At 55.3% G+C, this 21,857-nt stretch overlaps 3 protein-coding genes across 3 annotated transcripts; all 3 read right to left on the bottom strand.

The window, feature by feature from the left end:
- Nucleotides 1-1,835: 1,835 nt before the first annotated feature.
- Nucleotides 1,836-4,619, bottom strand: TNNI3 (troponin I3, cardiac type). The gene is made up of 6 exons (XM_082676671.1): nt 4,547-4,619; nt 4,246-4,287; nt 3,857-3,988; nt 3,368-3,457; nt 2,669-2,845; nt 1,836-1,985 (listed from the first exon to the last, which is right to left on the bottom strand). The coding sequence occupies exons 1-6, from the start codon at nt 4,592-4,594 to the stop codon at nt 1,902-1,904; spliced, it is 573 nt and encodes a 190-aa protein (XP_082532797.1). The 5' UTR covers nt 4,595-4,619; the 3' UTR covers nt 1,836-1,901.
- A 1,474-nt stretch (nt 4,620-6,093) lies between these two features.
- DNAAF3 (dynein axonemal assembly factor 3) lies at nt 6,094-11,882 on the bottom strand. Its single transcript, XM_082676308.1, has 12 exons — nt 11,819-11,882; nt 11,626-11,714; nt 10,967-11,109; nt 10,518-10,611; nt 9,275-9,432; nt 8,796-8,978; nt 8,459-8,584; nt 8,235-8,357; nt 7,881-8,010; nt 7,134-7,263; nt 6,890-6,964; nt 6,094-6,805 (listed from the first exon to the last, which is right to left on the bottom strand). The coding sequence occupies exons 2-12, from the start codon at nt 11,708-11,710 to the stop codon at nt 6,406-6,408; spliced, it is 1,647 nt and encodes a 548-aa protein (XP_082532434.1). The 5' UTR covers nt 11,711-11,714; nt 11,819-11,882; the 3' UTR covers nt 6,094-6,405.
- Nucleotides 11,883-16,376: 4,494 nt separating this feature from the next.
- Nucleotides 16,377-21,298, bottom strand: SYT5 (synaptotagmin 5; the record flags this gene model as incomplete). Its single annotated transcript, XM_082677851.1, has 8 exons — nt 16,377-16,577; nt 17,117-17,250; nt 17,529-17,646; nt 17,943-18,110; nt 18,435-18,602; nt 18,718-18,837; nt 20,481-20,653; nt 21,220-21,298. The coding sequence occupies 8 exons, from the start codon at nt 21,296-21,298 to the stop codon at nt 16,377-16,379; spliced, it is 1,161 nt and encodes a 386-aa protein (XP_082533977.1).
- Nucleotides 21,299-21,857: the final 559 nt, after the last annotated feature.

Raw genomic sequence — 21,857 nt, 5'->3', positions numbered from 1 at the left:
CTGTCGAGACTCCCGATTATGCGTGCCCTAAAATCTTGACCCCCTAGGTCTTGACATCCCCTAAATTCTGAAACCTCGGGACTGTGAGACCCCAAAATCTGGATGCATAAACTCAGGGGACTGATTCATGAAACCCCCAAATATGACATTACAAATTCTAATACCTCCCATCATGAGACATGAGATTCCGCGACCTCAATTCCTAAATCGTCAGATTCTGAGACACTGCCCCCCAGTTCTGACACCCAGACTGTCTGTCATCCAAGCCCAGGGACTCCCAGTTTCTGAGATTCCCTCAGACTCAGCCCTCCGAGGTCCTTATATTCTGGGACCCCCAAACCCTGCACTCCCAGCTTCTGTAACCCCCAAGTCCTAATACGTTCCCTTCCATCCCCAGTTCCTCTGGGACCCTTACCTGAGGCTGCGTCTGCAGAGGTGTGAGCGGTGGGGCAATCTTGCTGGGCAGGCTGAAGCACCCCCAGTTTATAGTGGGAGGCTCAGCCCCGCCCCAGGGGGAGAGGGAGGGGTAGAGAATTCCTTTCCTCACACTCAGAGGCTGCCCTGCCCCCACTCTGGCTCCACTTTCGGGATAGAGGCACCTCCTGGCTGTTCCAAGGCCTCTCCTCCATCCCAAAAGCATTGTCCAGGAACCCGGGCTGGGTCAGGCCACCCTCGGGCTCCACATCTCCCAGATCACACGGCACACTATGCTCCGAAGCCCCTTGGAGGATGCTTATTGATGAAAAGGGTACAAGGGACCCCTTCTCGTTCCATGAAGGGGTCCCTTTCTCTGTCTCTCTGGGCCTCCACTTCCCATACCCCGTTTCCCTGTCTCTATCTCTCCTTTGTCTCTGTGACTCTTCGTCTGTGTTTCTCTGTGTGTGTCTGTCTCAGCTTCTCCATCTCCCCACCTCTGTCTCTGTCCATCTCTCTGTCCCCCCCCTCCCCACCCCCATCCCTTTGTCTGCCACCAGGATTCCACCCTGGTGACAACAGGCGCTAAAGCAGGGAAACAGGTGTGTGAGGGGGAGGAGGAGGGGAGGGGGAGGGGGTGTGTCAGGCCCACAGGACCTCACACTCCCCACCTCCGTCGGACACTGATCTTTTTTGGTAGCCTCTCCCCCTTCCCAGCCAATCCACAACCTTGAACTCTAGGGGCTTCCTCACCCCTCCGTGCCAGTGTCTGTCTCTCTCCGCATTTCATTCTATGCATTTCCCAGGGGTTGGCTTTGGGGCTCTCTCTCCATCTCTGTCTCTGAGTTCTTCACTCTGCCTGTCTCTGTGCCACCAGTTTTTCTCTCTGCATTTCCGCGGGTGTCTCTGCGTATCTGCCTCTCTTGATGTCTGGCTATTGGTCTGTGTCTCTAGGTGTCCCTGTGCTTCTCTGTGACTCGGTTTCTGTGTCTTTAGCTCTGTGTCTGTTTTTATCTTTCTAGTTCTTGTGTGTGTGTGTGGTGGTGGGGGTGTCTCTTTGTATCTGCAGTTCTCCCTCTGTGGGTCCTTATTTCTGTCTCTTCCAGGGCGAGGTCATCTCTGTCTCTCTGTGTATATTTGTCTGTTTCCCCTTTCTGTGCACTTCTTCCCATGAATCTCCACCTGTTTTTCCTCTCCCTTTGGGTCTCTGCCTGGCTCTCTCTCCCGGGGTCGCTGACAGTCTGTCTGTGTCTCTGTGTGTCTGCCTTTGGGCCCTGGTCTCGGCACCTCTGTGCAGCTCCACGTGGAGACCCAGCTCTGCTCCTGATGTGCGCTGTGGCTTTGGGGGAGCCTGGCCCTCAGTTCTCCCGCCTCTCTCACACCTAAGCGCCCCTGGTAATAGACACACAGCCACTCCCAGCTCAGAGAGAAGCTTTATTCCTCGGGGCCATCCTCAGGGCCAGGGCCAGGGCTGTGCACAGGCCGGCTCAGCCCTCAAACTTTTTCTTGCGGCCTTCCATTCCACTGAGTGCATCGATGTTCTTGCGCCAGTCTCCTACCTCCCGGTTTTCCTGGAGGAATGGGTCAGAGGTTAGGGTGTCTTCCTGGTCTACAGGCTCTCAGATATCCTCCACTTGCCCTCCCGCCTGCTGGGCCACTCTATTCTGGACGCCCATCACACAGTCTGGTTCTGGAATACTTCTTGTCCCCTCAGAAGATCCCTTCCAATTTGCCCCACTTCCTGTCTCCCTGCTGCACTTCTTGTCTCCCTCTTGGACTTCCTGTGTCCTTCCTGCACTTCCTGTCTCCCCTCTGCGTTTCCTGTATCCCTCCTGCACTTCCTGTCTCCCCTCTGCATTTCCTGTGTCCCTCCTGCACTTCCTGTCTCCCCTCTGCATTTCCTGTGTCCCTCCTGCACTTCCTGTCTTCCTCCTGCACTTCCCGTTTCCCTCTTGGACTTCCTGTCTCCCTCCTGCACTCCTTTTCTCTCACAAACATCCTGCAGACATCATGCACTTCCTGACTCCTTGCCATTTCCATTCTCCCTAATGCACTTCCTGTCTTCCACTTCTACATTCTGTCTTCCTCTTGCATTTCCTGTGCCCCTCCTGTACTTCCTGTGAAAGACCCTTACCAGATACTTCTCCCCACAACTCCAACTGCCACCTGCCCTCAGGCTAGTCCCTAGAATTGCTCACACACACACACCTTCTTCCCTAAGCACCCCCTTTCCTGGACCTGTAACCACACTCACCTTCTCCGTGTCCTCCTTCTTCACCTGCTTGAGGTGGGCCCGCAGGTCTAAGGACTCCTTAGCCCTGGTCCCCAGCAGTGCCTGCATCATGGCATCTGCAGAGATCCGCACTCTACGCAGAGTGGGCCGCTTAAACTTGCCCCGAAGGTCAAAGATCTTCTGGGTCAGATCTGCGATCTGGTAGCAGCCATAAAGAGAGGTGGAGACCCCTCCTTCCACTTCCTCCTTGCCTCACTCTTCCACCCTGCACTTCCCTCCTGTCCCGATCCAGGTTCTACCTAGCTTAGGCTCCTACCACCTTCGAGACAAAATCCAAGCTCCCCATCCTGAAATTGGAACCTGATCTGCCCCACCCTCATCTCTGAAAACTACTGACACATCCCAGTCCAGCTACATGCATCTCACAGTTCCCTGGCCCACACCTGAACTCACTTACCAACACTTGAGGCTCCAGCCACACATTTTCACAAACATATTTTCCGCTTTCCCACCTCTTGGGTTTTGCATGTGCTGTTCCCTCTGCCTAGAACAGCATTCCCTGACCGTATTGTACTCATCCTTCTGCCCCCTCCCTGCCAGGCTCACAGAGTTGTCCTGGGTCTCCTGGTGTCTAAGCAGCTGCAAGGGTCCAGGCTGAGACCAGAGCCCCAGGCATCACCTCCCATCCTGAAGCGACCCAGACGGCCCAGTGTCTCCCACCTCTGTGATGTTCTTAGTGACTTTCACCTCCACGTCGTATCTCTCCTCATCCACCTTGTCCACGCGGGCGTGGAGCTGTCGGCACAAGTCCTGGTGGAGGAATGCAGTGTGCGTGGTGGGGGAAAGGCTGGGGTTCTGGACTCCTGGGGTCTGAGGGAGGAGGAGCTGGGGACCTGGACATCTGGTCCTGGAGGAGTAGATTGAAGCCAGACCCTGGGGGACTGCGAACAAAGCAGAACTCCAGAGCCAGGTGTTCTGAGAATCTGGACTGGAGTGGGTTGGAGGAACCGACCTCTGGGTTTTGAGATTGTAGGCAGCTGCAGGCCACATATCTGAACTCCTGAGGGTAAGAATTGGGAGATTGGACCCGAAGGTCCTGAGCAGAAAGGGGGCATAGTAACTGTACCCCTGAGTCCTAAGGGATGCAAGACCGGACAGTAGGAAACTCAGATGCCGGGCTAGGCAGGAGTCCCTGATTGGAGCCGGTACCTGCAGATCCGCGAAGCCCAGCCCGGCCAGCTCCAGAGGCTGGCACCGCGTGCTCAGAACACGCCCCTTCTCTCCTCGCCGCTCCTCTGCTTCACGCTCCAGCTCCTGTTTCGCAATCTGCAGCATCAGGGTCTGGGGAGGGCACGACGGGTATGGCAGCACAGGTATGGGGATGAGGACAGAGCGGGATAGCCACCCCCGCCGGGCCCCATCCTCTAATCCCAGGCCTGCTTCCAGAGACCTGAACCCCCCAAGGTTGATGTTCATCATTCCAAGGCCCCGCCCCTCCCTTTCAGGGCCTCCCGCCCACCTGCTCTTCCGAAGCCCCTCCCAACTTCCAAGCCCCGCCCCCTGAAGACACCTAGGCGCTCTCCCCAGGCGCATCGCACCTTCAGCTGCAGTTTTCTCGAGGCGGAGATCTTAGACTTTTTCTGCCGGGGTGAGACAGAGCAAGGAAGGATGAGCGAGGAGGATCCGAAGGAGGACGCCGGGAGGAGCTTCAGAACCCGCCCCCTCAAGCCGGGTCCAGATTTAGTCCCGCCTCCAACTCCAGCCTTCAGTCTACGGGAAGCCACGCCCCTCATTCCCATCCACCAATGTGCTGTCTCTGGCTACGCACCTCCCCCCACCATCTCTAAGCAATCTCAGTTCCCACGGGCAGCGGGACTCCGCCCATAGGCAAGCTCTCACCAAACAGAGCCCAGCCCTCTGATAAACTCCGCCCCTGAAGCGCCTCATCCGCTTGGGCTCCGCCCTCGACCAAAGTCCGGTAAAGGCCCTGGCTCCGCCTCTCCTCCCCCAGCCGCGGGTAACCTAAGAATCCGAATCCAGATCCTGCGAAGTCCCGCCCGGCTCCGCCCACCGCGCTGGCCCCGCCCTCACCTTGGCGTGCGGCTCCGTGGCGTAGGCGCGGTAGTTGGCTGAGGAGCGGCGTCGTACAGGGGGTGGCGCGGGAGGCGGGTCCTTCGCCTGGGATTTGGGGAACGGAGCTGAGCCATCACAGGGACCCCCCTCCCCAGCCCCTCTCCATGCAGTCTTCCAGGGCTGCAGCCTCTCGCCCCAGAGCCCTCCCGGCAGCGCCCTCCCTGGCCAGGCGGGTCCAGCCCACGCCGACTCTCACCGCATCGCCGCTCCTGGAGGGAGAGAAACCAGGAAAAGGGGATTAATGGTAGGCCTGGGTCCTGTCCACGCCGTGTCCTAAGGGACCCCAGAGACCCCTCTGACCGACAGGTCCGGCCCGCCAGCTGCCGCTTCTCGGCTCCTCTGGGTCGGATTCCCAGACTCTTACCTCATTCCGATGCCCAGGAGTCCTGTCCCTACCTCCCTTCTCAGGCCCGGAGTCCAACCTCGCAGCTCTCACCCCTCACAGGAACCCAAGGGATCACCCCCCTATCCGCCACTGCCTCGGTTCTCAGGAGTCCCGGTTACCAATTACTCACCGATCCGCCATGCTGAGTCTCAAGCCAGGGGTTGCGGAAGGCAGAGCAGGGGACAAGGGGCTCTTGGAGGGTCAGTGAGGGGGCGTCCGGAGTGACCTTGAAGGCCCCTGGGGCTTCTGTCTCGTCCGGTCTGCTCAAGCCTCACTGAGGACACTGAGATAAAGGGCGAGGACAGAGACTAAATATATTGCTGCCCCCTCCCCTCCCTGCCCAGGATTCGAGATAACGGGGCGCGTGAGGGCTGGGGCGGGCCATGCTCCAGCTGGATCACCTCTCCATCTTGGCGGCCTGGGAATCCAGCCCCTCCCTCCTCCCACCTAGGAGTCCAGACCCCCAACCTCTCCATCCTCAGACCCCGATGGGTGTCCAGGCCCCCAAAACCCTCCTCCTTCTGACACAGGAGTCCAGGCCCCCAGCCCCTCTTCCCTCTGACACAAGAGTTCGGACCCCAACGTCCTCCTCCCTCAGACCCAGGAGTCTAGGCCCCGCCCCCTCACTAAATTGTAATTCTCCTTGAGGGCTAGAACTTTTTTTTACCATGTTATGGTCAGTTTCAGTGCCCCAAACCTGTTAGCCAATCCATAAATTTTGCTGATTTATTTGAGAATCCAGGTGTGGGGTGCCCAGGCTCTCAGCAGGCAGCACGGAGAAATTCACCCCTAGCCCTCTTGGGAACCCAGAAATCTGGTCTCGAGTCTCTTCTCTTGAACACTCCTGCCCCTCCCCTCTCCCAGCCCTTGGAGACAGACTGAGGGCAGGAAAGACACACGGACACACGGAGAAGAGGATCTGGCTCTCTTTACTTGGACCACCCTAGTGTTGACCAGCCTGTGAGAAGAGACACCCCCAGCCCCTAGTTAGGAATGGGATGCCTGGGGATGAGGGGACCACGCAGAGGGCCTGAGCCCCAGGGCCGGATCTCCAGGCTGGTTTTAGAGTCTTGGGAGTGGAATGTAGAACTCAAGAGAACAATCTAGAATTCTAGGAATAAAATATAGAATCCCAGGAATGGAATCTGAAATTCTAGCGACACCTCTGGCGCTGAGAATGCTGGGAGTATAATTGAGTATTCTAGAGGCGCGTTCTGATTCTAGGACCCGACTTTAGAAGTTAGGGATTGGGGAGTTGGTCTCCGGAGGTACAGTCAGACTCTGGTTTGGGGGTCTGACTCCCTGTAGGTGGAACCAAAGCCTCCAACAGTGAAGCCTGAGACTCTGAGGGCCGTTTGAGGGGTTCAGAGGGTGGGATCCCGCCTTCAAGGGGCTGCGTCAGGTCCTCGGGGGGAGGGTTGGTTGCCTCAAGGGGCGGGGCCAGGACTTCAGGGGGCGGAGTCCCAGATCCCACAGCTGGGTCCTTGTGGCTGGGAGCAGAGTCTCCGGCCTTGTAGAAGCGCGCGAAGGTCTGCGAGCGCCTGGCCCCCGGCTGTGGGGCGAATCCAGCCGCCTGTGCTAGCTCCTCGACCCGGGTGGAGAACCCCTGCAGCTGCTCCTGCCGCAGGTCCACTAGGAACCTGGAACCAGGAAGCAGCGTGTTAGGGGACCTGGCTTTCCGCCCCCAGCCTGGAAGTTCCCCGCCCTGCTCTCCGCTGGCTCACTGGGCTAATTCTACAATGAGGCGTCCTCCGGGGGCCACGCAGGCACCGAGCTCAGGGCTGAGAAGATGGACCATCCTGCAGAGAGAAAAAGGGGAGGGCTGAGGCTCAGACTTTTAGGTCCTGAGGGAAGAGGCGGGCTGGGGACCTAGACACTGATTAAGGAGGGTCTGGAGACTTGGATTCCTGGGTCTGAGGGAGGAGGGGTTGGGGGAGGAAAATCTGGGAACCTCCCAGGCACTCTTACCCACAAGCCACGTAGAGAAGCTGGAACCGTCCCTTGTAGCAGCTCTTGTGGTGGAGGGTCTGGGCAGAACCGAGGGACAGGAAGTGGACAGTGAAGGATTCCGGGACAGGGACTGCTGGGGAAGGGAAGACTGGCAGGGTTAGGCAAACAGACAAAACTTGGAGATGACTCGCCTTGTCCGTCTTCAAGCCCTTTCTCATCCTTCCTCTTAGGCAGATTCCTGGAAAATTCTGGGAGGATTGGCCTGGCACACAGAGACCCATTTTACAGACCAGGCAACTGAGATTCAAGAGAAGAAAAGAGAGTGGTTGGCCCATGGCCACACAAGACATCCATTCACCCGGGAGGGCCAAATTAGGGGATGGGTGGAAGGAGGCATGACCAGATTTGGGGGGGAGGGCTCTCCAGCGTTAAGCTGGGACCCAGCTTAACCTTGTTAAAATGTTCTCAGCCTCTTGGACTTCTGCAGGTAGGATGAGAATTCTACTACTGGAATTCAGAATGCTAAGGATGGTGTCAGGATTTAGCAAAGGGAGAGAAGCTCAAAGAGAAGAGAGAAAAATAGACCGGATGTCGGGAAGGGGAGGTCACTTGTCCAGGCATTAGATACCATACCAGTTCATGCTTGGACTTGAAACACCAGGAGCCTGAAGCTCGGGACGGGGGTCCGGGTCCCATTCTCTCCCAGACATGATCACCCGAGCCCCAATTCCCATCTCAAGGAAGAAGGCTGAGTCCGTCGCTTACCAGGCTCCGGGCTTCCATCCGCGTCGCCTTGCACCTGCGCGGGGTCTCCCTGGGTGGCTCTCGGGCGGCCCCAGGCGGCCATCTCTCGGAACAGCTCCGTCACGTTGTGCTGCGTGATCTCGCCCGCGGTCTTTGGGGGAGAAAGGGCGTGGCGGGATGCGGGGCTAGGACCGCGGGGCCGGAATGGCAGGGGAGAGGCTTAGAGTACGCCATCCCCACACTCCCCCACACCCAGAGCTAGCATCTGGCGGGCAAGCTTACACTTCCATACTGGCCCTAGGAAGTAGAGAGGGGGCGCATAGGGGGCGGGGCCTCGCGAACTCGCCTCCAGCCCCAGCACCTCCAGCCTCAAACCTTGATAGGCTGACCGTTGCTGGTCTTCAGGAGGGTCTCGTCGTCCGCTTCGATGCCGAAGGCCACGAAGGGCCCTGTGACGATGTCCCCCCAGTACCCGCGCGCTGCTACACGCTCCCCGCGCTGGGAAATCAGGGAGAGAGGAGATGGGTGAGGTCGATGTTGGGGACTCCGACTCCTGGGCCCCCGAAAAGAAGCAGCCAGGGCAGGGAGTGGACTCGCACGTGGCTCAGGAGGCGACCGGACGCCAGGGTCCGGTTGGGCACGTGATAAGCGCTGGAGTCTCTGAGTTCAAAGGCGACTCCTGTGTCCCTCCAGCGCCGGAACTCACTGGTGTGGATGACTCGGGCCTGGAGTGGGGGGATGCAAGAAAAGAGGCCTCAGTGAATCTGGTATATGGATCCCAGGATCTCCTCCCAAAGACCCAGCACTGAGGGCCTCTGGCACCCTTTTCCTTCAGACCCAGGATTCGGGGCCCCCAACCGCTGCTTCCTCAAGCCCCAGCCCCTCCTCCTACACACCCAGGACTGGAGACCCCAGGCCCCTCCTCCCAGCCCTCACCCCGCGATCGTGCAGCTTCATGTGCAGGTCCCAGTCGCTGACACCGCGCCGGGCGTCGTACCGGGAGCCCAGGTAGTGGCGCAGCCTCGAGTCCCACAGGCGGCTCATGGGGAAAGCCTCGGGCCCCTTCTCCCCTCCGGCCCAGAAACGAAACACGGCCTCCAGGGCGTCGCGCTCGCGGAACTGCACGACCAGGCCCGCGTGGAGAGAGAACGAGAGAGAGGCGGCTGCAGGGACCGCGGCTTCTCTTACCTGATCCTCCCTTCCCTCCCAGGGCGTGGGAACGATTCTCTTTTTTCTCAGATGAAGAAACTGAGGCTCCAAGAGTAGAAGCCACCCCCAGGGCCATATCCCACTGTGGGAGCCGGGGAGCCCTCAGCTCTATCCATCAACGCAAACCCTTTTGGACTGCTTATCCCCATTCTTCCCACCGCCACCCGGATCCACGCCGGTGACGGTCGCAGGCCGGGCGGCGGCACCTTGAGGGCGCCCAGGCTGAGCCAGGGCAGCTGCTCCGCCAGGCGATCGGGCTCCGGGACGAGGCGAGCCAGGCGGCCGGCCTGGGTGCGCACGAAGGCGGCCACAGAGGGGCGCAGCAGCGCGTTCCCCCACACCTCCAGGAAGGTCTCGCTCCTCTCTGCGGGGAGGGGGGAGAAAATTAGAGGAGGGGGCAGAGGAGTGAGCCCAGAAATGAGACCCGTGCGGATGACGCATACCCACTTTATAGTGATCTTCTTATTCCATAGTCGTGTAATCAGCACAACAGACCCAGGCAAACTCCCTACCCACCTGAATAGCTAGAACACGAAGAATAACTTACACCCCACCTAGGGCTCCTCGCCTATTCCTTCCCACCCCCTGCAGGTAACCCCAATCCTGAATTTCATGTTTGTTTCCCTTGCCTTAAAAATGGAAAAGTTTTATATAGATATAGATGGAGGTGAAGATTTATGTGTGTTAAAGTGTTGAATATTTTCATTTTAGTTAAGAATCTTATAAAAGGGACTTCCCTGGTGGCGCAGTGGATAAGACTCCGGCGCTCCCAATGCAGGCGGCCCGGGTTCGATCCCTGGTCAGGGAACTAGATCCTACATGCATGCTGCAACTAAGAGTTCGCCTGCCACAACTAAGGTCACACAGCAAACAGAGTCAGAATTTGAATACAGCCTGCCTGAGTCTACACTCTGCTCTAGGCACTAAACTGAAGTTTTTGTTACTGGGAAATAATCATTTCCCACCCAAATCCTCCTTCTCCCCCTCCTCCTTATAATCTCACTTCCAAGGCCGCTTCCTCCACGCAGATTCCCTGGGGTGCACACCTCTAACTAAGGGAGACTCGGGACTCAGGCTTTGGGCAGGACTGAGCTCAGCTCAGCCAAACCCTCCCCACATCTGGGGGACTCACTACCTCTCAGGAAGCCCTTTGATCTCTTTTGGGCTTCTCCCTCGCTAAGAGGTTTTGAATGCTTACACTGTGTCATGCACAGTTCTGAGAGTTTTATGTGGCTTTTCTCCTGGAATTCCCTAAATGATTCTAGGAAGTATTATCTTTTATCCCCATTTCAAAGGTGGGAAAAGCTGAGGCTCTAAGGCTACCAAACAAGTGAGCAAGTGACGAAATAGGGAACAATGTCCAAAATGTTTAACCGCACCCTTGAAATGCCAGAATTCCTGCAGGCAGGGGGAAGGAGCTGGGGGCCAGATTGCCGGGTATTTGCTGACCTTGCAACCCCATCTTCTCAGGATCCTCCAGGGCTAGGCTGAAAATCAGCATGTGTCGGGCTACAGCTTCCATATTATTCTCCAGGACATAAAACTGGAAGGATGGACAGGGAAAAATGATTGTGAGACCTGTGTTCCTGGCCCCTAGGAGACCCTGGAGCGGGAAACCTCAGCCCCCTCCTTCCACAGGACTCAGGAGACCTGTACACCAGCCCCACTCCTTTAAACACAGGAGTGTGGGCACTCAGAACCCTCCTCCCCATCACTACTCAGGAGACTTGATCCTTAGGCTCTTCCTCTCACTTCAACCCAGGAGTCCCCAACACCAGCCCCTTCCCTCCTCAGGACCTAGGAGTCTGGGTCCCCAGCTCCCTCCTCCCTCAAGGACTCAAGAATCTGTGCTCTTATCTTCATCCTCCTCCTTCCAGGACCCCATAATCCCAGCTTACACGGAACCTCCTTCGAGGCCAGAGAGCCGCCCGGGTCAGGGTCCGTAGCAGGTGTCGCCCATCCACGGAGCCCAACAGCAGCACATTTAGCTCGGGGGTCCCGTGCTCTGTATCGGCCTGTGAGTCTGGGTCCACAGGAGGACCTGACAAGACGACAGCGGGCTGGGGTTGGTGGCCTGGAGAACGCCCCCTGCAGCCACCCCCCCAGCACGATGAACTACAACTCCCAGCAGGACTTGCACCCCGGGCCTTGTTTTTTTGGGTTTTTTTGCGGTACGCGGGCTTCTCACTGTTGTGGCCTCTCCCGTTGCGGAGCACAGGCTCCGGACGCGCAGGCTCAGCGGCCATGGCTCACGGGACCAGCCGCTCCGCGGCATGTGGGATCCTCCCGGACCGGGGCACGAACCCGTGTGCCCTGCATCGGCAGGCGGACTCTCAACCACTGCGCCACGAGGAAAGCCCTGGCCTTGGTTTTAAAAGGAGCTGTGCCTCTAAGCATTCTGGGACTCGTAGTTCGCAGAGGTATCTAGGCTGTCCACTGGAGGGCGCCCCCCGCCCTTGGAGCCTCAGAGAACGTTAGCGCCAGAACGTTAGTGTCTGCCAGGCTGTGAAAGTAGCCGCTGTGTCGGATGATTTGTAGTCCTGTGTGGGCGACTCACTCTCAGCCTGCAGGTCAACCGCCGGGGACAGGCCCCACCAGGACACAGAGCCGAAGCCAGTGCCCGAGCCCGCTGGTGTGGTCATCTCCCTGCGGGACAAACAACCCGGGAATCCCCAAATATCGTGTCTGCATTGCCCACCCATTCCCCTCTCACCTCCGCTGACTTCTCGCCCCTTTCACAGCCCCCTCACCTTTATCCTTCTAAATAACCCGAGACGTCCCCTCCCTCCCCTCTCGGTGCGGCGCTGGGATCCGAAGGCCCCTACACAACTGCTGCCCATAGTCCCCGCCCTTTTCAATCAGTCGGCCAATAGGAGTGTGCGGGCTGGCACCACCGCCATCAACTGACCAATGAGAGCGAGGGAGACCTGCCCGTTGCAAACTTTTAGCCAATGGGAGCGCTAAGGGTTTGTGGGAGCGGTGGGCGAGAGGACGCGGTTGTCATGACGACGGCGCTGAAGGGGAAGGGGCGGGGCCGGAAGAGGCTGGGGCGGAGCTGGGGGCGATCCAAATTTCTGGAAGCTGGAGGCCTGGGCCGATTCAAATTTAGAACGGAACAGAATCTTGATCAACCCAAATTAAACTGAGGTGGCTTAGACCATAAACTATAGACCTCTGTGGCCCCATTTCCCCTCACACCCTGGCTCTATCACACAGGGCTTCTCTCCAGGTGAGAAAAACGCAGCGAAGTACTGAGGCCAGCTAGCACTGGCTCCGGTTGCTACATTTTCAGGAATTTTATGACCTGGTTTTACACACAATCATTACTAAAAATTAAACTTTTTACTAAAAATTAAATTCCAATAAAATACATTAAAATAAAAGTAATCATACTCAAAACTCATCACTTCCTACTTTATTATATTTTACAATTATTGATGGTCTTAAGGTTATTTACAGCTATTGTACCTGTAAGAAGGAAATGCTATTTTCATGCGATAGTTTAAAAAATGAAGTTGGCAAACTAGGACCATGGGCTGTCTATTTTTGTAAATAAAGTTTTATTAGAACAAGGGCCAGGATTAGGATAAGGCAGAGAGGTCCAAGTGAAGGGTCAGATCCTGTCTTTAAATTTTTAAAAAAATATTGCATTAAAATACTTTCTATCTTGATTACTGGGTGTGTTGGTTTTGGTGACTTTGTTTTTGTTTTGGCTTTGCCTTAAATTTTGGGACCCTTGTTCTACTCTGGGAAATACTATAGGATGGTGTGGTAGTAGGCATCTCTTCTCAACTCTATATTCAGACTTCACATCGGTGGCTTGAAATCAGCCACAGTGACAGTATTTACACCATGGAAGGGGGCAAGCTACACAACAGGGCTTCAGAGAGATGGTAACAGCACACCTCAGGAACCACACCAAGTCCTCTGTTGTCTCCAGGTCTATATGGCTTGTGTTGTTGTTTATTTATTATTTATTTATTTATTTACTTGGCTGAGCCAGGTCTTAGTTGTGGCACGCAGGATCTTTTTTTTTTTTTTTTTTTTTAGATGCAGCACATGGCATCTTTTAGTTGCGGCATGTGAGATCTAGTTCCCTGACCAGGGATCGAACCTGGGCACCCTGCCTTGGGAGCATTGGGAGTGCGGAGTCTTAGCTACTGAACCACCAGGGAAGTCCCTTTATGGCTTGTGTTGCTCCTTCTAACATCCTCCCCTTCTCCCCCTGGAAAACTCCAAATCCTTCTAACCTTAGCCAGGGATCTTCCTGATTTCTGCTCCTGCTTTTTCAGCAGATGGCCACTGTAGTCTACCCTGTGACTCCCAGTACTTTATATCTGGGGTTGAGGACGCTTGAGAATGTGGCTTTTGGTGCCAGCCATGGCTGGGTTTACACCTTGTCCTGTCACTTGCTGGCTGAGAGAACTCGGCCAGGTGACTTAACCTGTCTGTGAGTTCCACAAGGGCAGGGACTCCAGCGAGACACATCTCCAGATCATCCCCAGCACCCAGCCCAGGGCACAGCACCCAAGGAGCCTCGGTTCTCTGTCCCCTCTCCTCACCCTGCTACATGAACTTAGCCAAGTCAGTCACCCTCTCTGCCTCAGTGTCATGTTCTGTAAAATGGGAAAGGTAACATGCAACTAGCAGGAGTGTGGTGGGTTGAAAGAAGGTCCACCTGCCTGCTGAGGACAGTTCTGGTTAGTGGGAAGGAAATGAAGGCTGAGTTTTCAGCAACCCTCCAGGAGTGGGCCAGCCAACCTGGGCCCCTCCTGAGTCAGCCTTCAGCCCACTAGAGCCCCAGATCCTGACTTTCTCCAGTGAGGCTTAATGTCTTTTATCTTCATCACCGCCACTCTCCACACCGTTTCCTCCACCGAGGAGCCAGAGTAATCTGAAATGTGAACCAAGCCATGCCACTTCCCTCTAAAACCCTACTGAGGTTTCTCACTGCAGGTAGATACAATCCCAGTTCCTTAGCTTCACCTCCTAGTTCCTGTGTGATCTGGCTCTTGGCTGTGTCTCTTACGTCATGTCCCCACCTCCACCCCCATACATCCACCCTGATGCTCCTCTCCAGCCACACTGGCCTCCTGGCTCTTTTGAGAATACATCAAGCCTGTTCTTGCCCCCAGGGCCTTTGCAAGGAACTTGGGGTTCCTTCTGTATGGAATTCTCTTCCCCCTCATCTTTGTGTGTGTGCGTTAAAATACACACAGTACGAAGCTTACAATGAATGATGTTTAGTACATTCACAGTATTGTGCAACCATCACCACTATCTAGTTCCAGAAATTGCTCATCATGCCATAAGGAGACCCCATACTCATTAATCAGTCCCTCCTCATTTATCCCTCTCCCTAGTCCCTGAAAACCACTAGTCTACTTTTTTCTTCTCTGTGGATTTGCCTATTCTAGATACTTCATATAGTTGGAATCATACAATATGTGGCCTTTTATGTCTGGTTAAAATCGTGTTTTCAAGGTTCATCTATGCTATAGCATGAATCAGTTACTTCATTCCTTTTTGTGACTGGATCATATTCCATCATATTTCCCCTTCATCTTTGGAAGCCTCATGCCTTCTTGTCATTCATATCACAGCCTAAACACTACTTCTTCAGAGAAGCTGTCCCTGACAACCCTTTTTAAATGATCTGAGCCCTTACTGGTTTCCTTCCCAGTTTGGTCGCCACTTGTAATGGTTTTATACTTCTCATTTGTCTGCTTACTTGTGGAGACATAGACCCAGGGATCCCAATGTCATCATCTAACTCAGAACAGATTCAACCCCAGGATTTAGAGAAGGACTTCCTGGATGTATGATCCCGAGCAGGTCATGTTAATTCCCTGAAGCACAGTTTCCTCATTTGTCAACTGGGAATAATAATCATGTCTATTTAATGAGGTTGCTGTGAGGATTATTATCAAAAGTAGTAGCAGTAATAGTAATAACATATACATAGTACTGTCGTTATAAAGATGCCCCCCACTCACTCACACATGAGAAATTATTGCATTCCTTTGGAGGAACTTTTTAAATTTCATGGACCTCACAACCTAGGTAACCGATCAGATTTCCCTTTTCCCATTGGCTACCAGGAAGCTCAGGGGTAAGTTCTGCCCCTTTCCTTAGCACATGGCAGTACTTGTTGGCTCATTTTCCACTTTACCTGATGCTCAGAGAGCTCTCTTGCCAAATGTCATGGACCTTTGTCCGTCACCTGAAATCCTGTCTGGGATGAGATGGGGGAGAAGCCAATAACATGATCAACTTTCCTAGACACAGACTGAGAGAAAGAATTTGTTGCAAAAAGAATGAGGTGTACCTGGAACTACTGTGTCTCCCTGAGGAAATCTTGCCCTTTCTCTCATTCTCTGGGGATTTTATTCCTAGACGCTGCATATCTACTTTGTTTCCTTGATGACAATAAGTTGCTTGGAAGTAAAGTCTGGATTTGCATCTATTTGGGGGTCCCGAGCTTCCAACAGAAGCTGGCATACAGAGGGCCTCAGGGAATATAGAAAGGATGGATGATGCAAGGAAGAAAGAAAGGGAGGGAGGGAAATATGGGTACGAAAATCTATGTAAATCATGGGTGAGGGAGCAGATAAATTCATGAATAACTAAGTGAATTCTCATTGACTCCTCACAGCAAATGTACAGTAGGTGTTAGTATTACCATGATTTTTTTCAGGTGAGGAAGCTGAAGCTTGGAGGGGTGAGTGAATGAATAAGTGATGGAGTGAATGGGAGAGTGAGTGGGTGAAAGGATGGATGGATGAGTGGGTGGGTGAGTTTCCGTGTGTGTTTCCAGGATAGGCAGCCCTATCCCTGCCCTTGTGTGGTCCCACCCCTGGAGGGTCCCTCCTGCGTTCCCAGTCTTCACCCCTACCCACCTCCATCAAGGAGCACCGGTCCAGGCCAGCAAAGTTGCTGAGTATTTATTTGGTCCCAGGAGCGGTGCAGGAATCAGACCGGGGACAGGAGTGGGTGATACTGTGCAGGAAAAGGGATACTGGGAGCCAAGGGGATAGTAGGCTGGGATCACTGATTGTCAAAGCAGAGGGCGAGACCCTGGGATGGCGGGAGACCAGACTGCTCTCCTCCTCCCCCAGGGGTCCCTGGGGCTTTGGGGCATGTGCCATATTGGGGGAGTTGGCAGGTTATCATGATTGGCATAATGGGGATGGGGAGAAGGCAGGAATGGGTAGAGTGGGGGGGGTGTTAGCGTTCAGAGAAGGCTTATAGGTGGGCATGGACGTGGCTTTGGACAGGAGTCTGGGGTCAGGGGCTTGAGGGTGGGTATCAGGGTGCTGGCGGTGGCCTCACTCGGTCAGGGGGCCGCAGCGAGTGCCACTGGGCGATGGGCCGCCGGGGGTTGGCCAGCATGTCTGCCCAGTGCCGCAGCCCAGCGCCCCCGGCCGCTGCCCCTACGGCCACCCTCCCGATGGCCTCGTTCTTGCCCAGCTTGTCATAGTCCAGCACAGTCAGCTCCACCTGAACCTTCTGAGGTGGGCAGGGGAGGAAGAAGAGACAGAGAGTGGGGTAAGGAGGTAATGTGAGGGACTCAGATTTCATTGCTAAGGAGACCCTCTCCCTCACAACCCTCATTCTGAGGGGTCTTCCTAGGTCCCTGGGCTAAGGCTTCATCTGGAGCTTGGACCGGGGGAGGGGGCGGAGATAAACTCTCAGGACCCCGTTGCTCAGGGGTGGTTAGGAGGCCCCTTAGGGTCAGCCTCCTAAGGGGGGCAAATCTTCAAGACTTTGAAATGGGTGGAGGGGCCGGGCCTTAGGGTTGTGGGGAAGTCTCTTTTTCTCAGTAACCAGAGCTCCTGAGGGCAACGGGCACCCTGGTCTTGCTTGGGGGTGGGGCTTCCTGGTCCTCATGGGAGAAACTGAGATTGAGAACACAATCAGACCCCCAAGACCTGGCTTCTCAGGGTTGCTAAGGAGTCTCCCTTCCCTCAGCAACGGGGGTTTCTAAGGGCCTGGGACTCCGGGGTAAGGGCTGCTCTGGCAGGGGCTATGGGCAGGTCTGAGCTCACCTGGACCTGGTCACAGGGCACCTCGAAGCTGAAGGCCTCGTTGTAATAGGGGTTCAGAGTATTCTTCTTGATGGTCGTTTTCTTCTTCCGCACCTTTTTGCCACCCTGCAGCAGGTGGACCTTGACATACGGATCTGGGGAGAGGGAGGAGGGATCTTATAACCCCACCACTCTGGTGAGTCCAAAGGGATCAGATTGAGGGGAATGCATGAGACTCTCCTTTGGAACAACACAGAGACAGCCCATGGACCCCTCAGGTCTCCCTTTCTCTGTGCCCAAATAGAATCTAAATCCTCCATGACAGCCGGGATCCCCCTCTCCCCTATGAGACCCTCGGGGCCCAGACACTGCCAGAACCTTAGCCAGAGAACCTCCCCCGACCATCATCACCATTTGCTTGCTTCCCACTCACCTGACAGCCCTGCTACATCCATCTTCTTCAGGTTTTTAGCCTCCAGGACGATGACGGTGAGCTTCCCGGCCGTGGGGACATAGCGGAGGGAGAAGCAAATGTCACCTAGTTTCTCCTGCTAAAAGATGGAGAGGAACTCATCACCGGAACAGGGGCTCCGCATCCAACCCCTCTGCGATTTTTCTTCCCTCCCCCTCGTGTTGAAATGGTATGGTCCAGAGTTAAGACCCGGGTGGTACAATCCGAGGGGGACTGCCGAGGGGAGGCGTTGATCCACCAGGATAGACCTGGGAGCTACTCTTCTGCAGCAGGTGGAAGTGCTGGAGCCCAGAGGATCGCGGAGGCCTGTGATCTGATTGGCCCGGGGTTGAGGTGGGCGTGGCCAGACGTGGGGGCGTGGCCACGCGTGCTCACCTCCTCCCGAGGAGCCGCCTGCAGCTCCCGCCAGGCCAGCACTGGCCGCCCCAAGTCCACGGAGCTCATGGGGACCCGCACCTCCCCAATGGAGTCGTTGCGGGAGAAGCGGTCGAAGTCGTATACTGCCATGACCAGTACCCTGCCCCCCAGCTCCACGTAGGGGACCTGGGGGAAGGGGGACGCAAAGAAAGCACACGGTGAGAGCAGGAAGTGGGACACAGCACATCCAGGTGGAAGGCGATGAGTGGGGGCAGCGAGGGTCCCAAGGAACAGTTAGGGGGGTGCCTATGGACCCCAAATGGGACAGCCCAAGGACCAACGAAGCAGTCCAGGGGCCAGTAGTGCCCCCCAAAGGGACAACGCAGGGTCCAGTGGAATAGTCCCCAGAGCTGGTAGCTGCCACCAGTAAAAGCCGAAGATATCGGTCCCAAGCGTTTCAGAGACTGGGGACAGGCTGCCGGGCATAAAGCACTGAGGCCACGAGCTCACCTTGAAGGCAAAGTTCTCCCCAAAGTGTGGGTTCAGCGTCTGCCGATGCACCCTGGTCTCGTGCCGCCTCCGTTTGTCTGGCAGCAGGTAAACCCGCACGTAGGGGTCAGAGGAGCCACCTAGGTCCAAGGCTGCCAATCCCTCAGCTTGCACGATGCCCACCAGCAGCTGTACAGTGATAAGGGGACCCTAGTCTTAGCTTCCCTTCCAGAGCTTCCTCCAAGAAGGGGCTAGAACCCCTGGGACCCTCCCCTCCAAAGCATCTCCCCTCCTCCACACTCACCTGGCCACTCTGGAAATCATAATCCAGTGAGTACTGTAGTCGTCCTAGTTCATGCTTCTCTGCCACCTGCTGCCCTGGCCCAGATGGTGTCGGCTCCAGCTCCTCCACTTCTGGCTGCACCTTAGAGAGCCAGGGGCAAGGGCAGGTGAACTCTTCCCCTGATAGTGATATCCACCCAGGCGCAGAAGCCAAAGGAGACTCACAGATCCCTCCAGCTATACCTGAACACTTGCAAGCTAAGCAGAGTCGGTGTTTGATTAGTGATGTCTGCCACAGGTGGGACTAGCCATGGCAAAACAGTGTGGTACGTTTGTCAGTGTTTTATTAGTGATGCCTGCTACCGGTGGGGCATAGACGTGATGACACACATGCAGTGTGCTTGTCACGACTAGACTAGAAAAACAAGCACTGACAGTGTCTCATTGCCTACAGGATGGATGCAGATTTTAGTTCACACATTAATGGATGTATTGGGATGATTGTCCAAATTGCCACATTGATCAGTGATCTTGGACAGAAAATATGGAGGAAAAATGGCATATTTAGTGTGTATTTGCCATTCTAAACTAGAACAACAAAGTCAGAAAACTTCTTAACCTAAGCCACCGATTTTCAAAATGCAATGTGAATCAGAATTCCCCTGAGTAGTGTGGCAAAATGCCTTCACTTCAGAGATTCTGATTCAGTAGGTCTGGCACAAGATCCAGAATTTGCATTTCAACAAGTACCTGAACTGATTCTGATGCTGATGGTCTTTGGAGTCACTGGCTTAGGGGAGAGGGATGAAGACTGGATACCAGGGCCCTAAAGGACACCCCTTAAGGGTAATAATTTTAACACCTATTTGTTGAAAAGGGAGGTAAGGAAATACTAGTTATGGTCCACAAACTTGAGGCTCAGAGACAAACAGTGAATTTCCCAAGGTCACAGAGCCGGTTGCTCTGGGTTGGAAACCTAGGACTCTGGCTCCCAGGAGAGTCTCATTCCACTCTGCATTCAGAGGCCCAGTGCTCAGATACTTGCACCTGTAGCTTTCCACGCCAACGACGTCTTCCAACTCACGTTTGCTTCAACCTCTCAAGGCTGCCATACAGCCTCCTCCTTTGTCTCCTTGCCCCAGACCTGTCCTCCACAAGGGTTCCAGGGGATTCATCCTAAAGTCCATGTGACCTTGTGCCTCTCCCACTCAAAACTTCTGTGGCTCCCAATCACCTTCATTACATGGGTACTGCTGAGCTCTCCAGAAACCTCACCCTAGAGCACAGGATATCTGTATGCTATACCCCAGCTATTGTGAAGAATGACTCTTTGTTCTCCAAATATCCCTCAGAATCAGGATTCCAGGCCTCAACACATGCTCCTCCTTTGAGGTAGAATGTCCTTCTCTCTGCTCTCAGTTAATTCTGAGTTCCTCTGGGTCTCAACACAGAAGTCACCTCCTCCAGGAAGCCTTCTCAGACCGCCTAGGCTGTCAGGTGGTTTCTCTGTGCTCCCATATGCCCTGTACTGCCTCTAATGTGGCACATACCACCCTGTATTTTGAATGTCTATATGAGCATCTGACTTCCCCATCAGGCTGGAGGTTCTTGTGAATGTCTGGTCTATCTCCAGGTCCCCAGGTCCAGGTTAGGGCTAGACACACAAGGGAGATGAGCAAACACAGCGGGTGTAAGAGGGATGGAGCAGGGACTGAGGCTGCTGGGCCATTGAGAGGAGTAAGGGTGAAGGAAGGAGCAGGGCTGAGGGGCTGGGCCAGGCCACACCTTGTCTATGTAACTCCGGCCCAGCTCCTTCACTTCCTGAAGGTGGACCTGGGCTTGAGCCTGACTCTTCTTGCCCATCCGCCTCCGACAACGCTTCCGGTAGAGACAGAAACAGCAGCTGAAGACGAGGAGGGCTGAGACCAGCACGATGGTGGCCAGAGCCCAGGGGGGCACTGCAGAGGACATGGAAACAGCAAACATTGAGGCCCTGAGAGACAAGCAGGCTGATTCATTCTGTATGACACGTGTCAGCTGAAATCCTGGCCTTGTTTTCCCTCCAGCCATTTCCATTCCATTTTATTCCCATGTTTTCCTTCCAACTGGTCTCACATATAAAACTATTTGAAGACCTAAGGCAGGCTGACACCATCTAGATTTTCTTGCCTATTAGGATTAGTTCCACCTCCTCTTCTACTCCCATTCTAATCTTTTTGCTCAACCGCTGTGTTTTAGAAGGCTTAACCCTTCTCTGGGCCTCAGTCTCCCTCTTTAAAAGAAGGGAGAGGTGGACCTTCCAATTCACCAATCCACAGTTCCATTCCATTCCACACCCCTTGATTTGGTTCCTGATTTTCTCACAAACCTGTTCCTTTTTCATTTCATTTAGATTCCAATCCAGGATGCCGACTACAATCTCACCCGTATTTTCCAGCCCGCCAGCCTGAATATACCCGTTCGAACCCCGCCCCTGGGAATCCTAGCCTGGCTCTCCCTCCGCTCCACCCCGGGTTTCGCTCACCAGGGCCGTGGCTGATGCGACTCGAGTCAGGAGGCGTGTCGGTCGCTGGAGGCCCCGGTGTTGGGGGCTCCGGGAACATGGCGGCGGGGTCTTACTGTTCTTTCTGCGGAGGCACCCAAATGCTCTAGTCCCCCCACACCCACCCCGTGCATCCGTCGAGCCATCCGAACAACAAAGAACTCCAACTCCCATCGGCACCCTGGGCCGTATGGTCCTGTATGGGAACCTGCCAACCGCCGCGAGGCATGCTGGGGGTTGTTGTTTCAGCCTTCCTGCGACGGAGGGCGAGGGCTGGGGGTGGATTCCAGGACCAAATCTCATCCCAAGGGACGCCCCCTCCCTCCAAGGCCTCTAGGAATCCAATCCCGCTGACTTCTGTCCCTTCCTTGCCCTTCCCCGGGGCCTGAACCGGAAGTGGGCGAGGGCGGGCGTGGGAACCAGCGCACCGGGTTGCCCAGAGCAACGGCTGGCTCCACGAGGGCGGGGTGAAGGTAGCGCTGGTTGCCCCGGCAACGGCCTGTTGCCAGGACAACGGGCGGGGCTGACGCACAGAAGCCGAGTCCCAGAGGCGCAAGCCGGTTCGGTTCCCCGTCCCACCTGGGACCTCAGACCCGGATACCCCTGACAAGCGAAGATGG

The sequence above is a fragment of the Grampus griseus genome (genome assembly GCF_964374135.1).
Source record: "Grampus griseus genome assembly, chromosome: 19".
Lineage (NCBI taxonomy): Eukaryota > Metazoa > Chordata > Mammalia > Artiodactyla > Delphinidae > Grampus > Grampus griseus.
The sequence above is the reverse complement of the archived record's forward strand: the minus strand, read 5'-3'. Positions and strand labels throughout refer to the sequence as shown.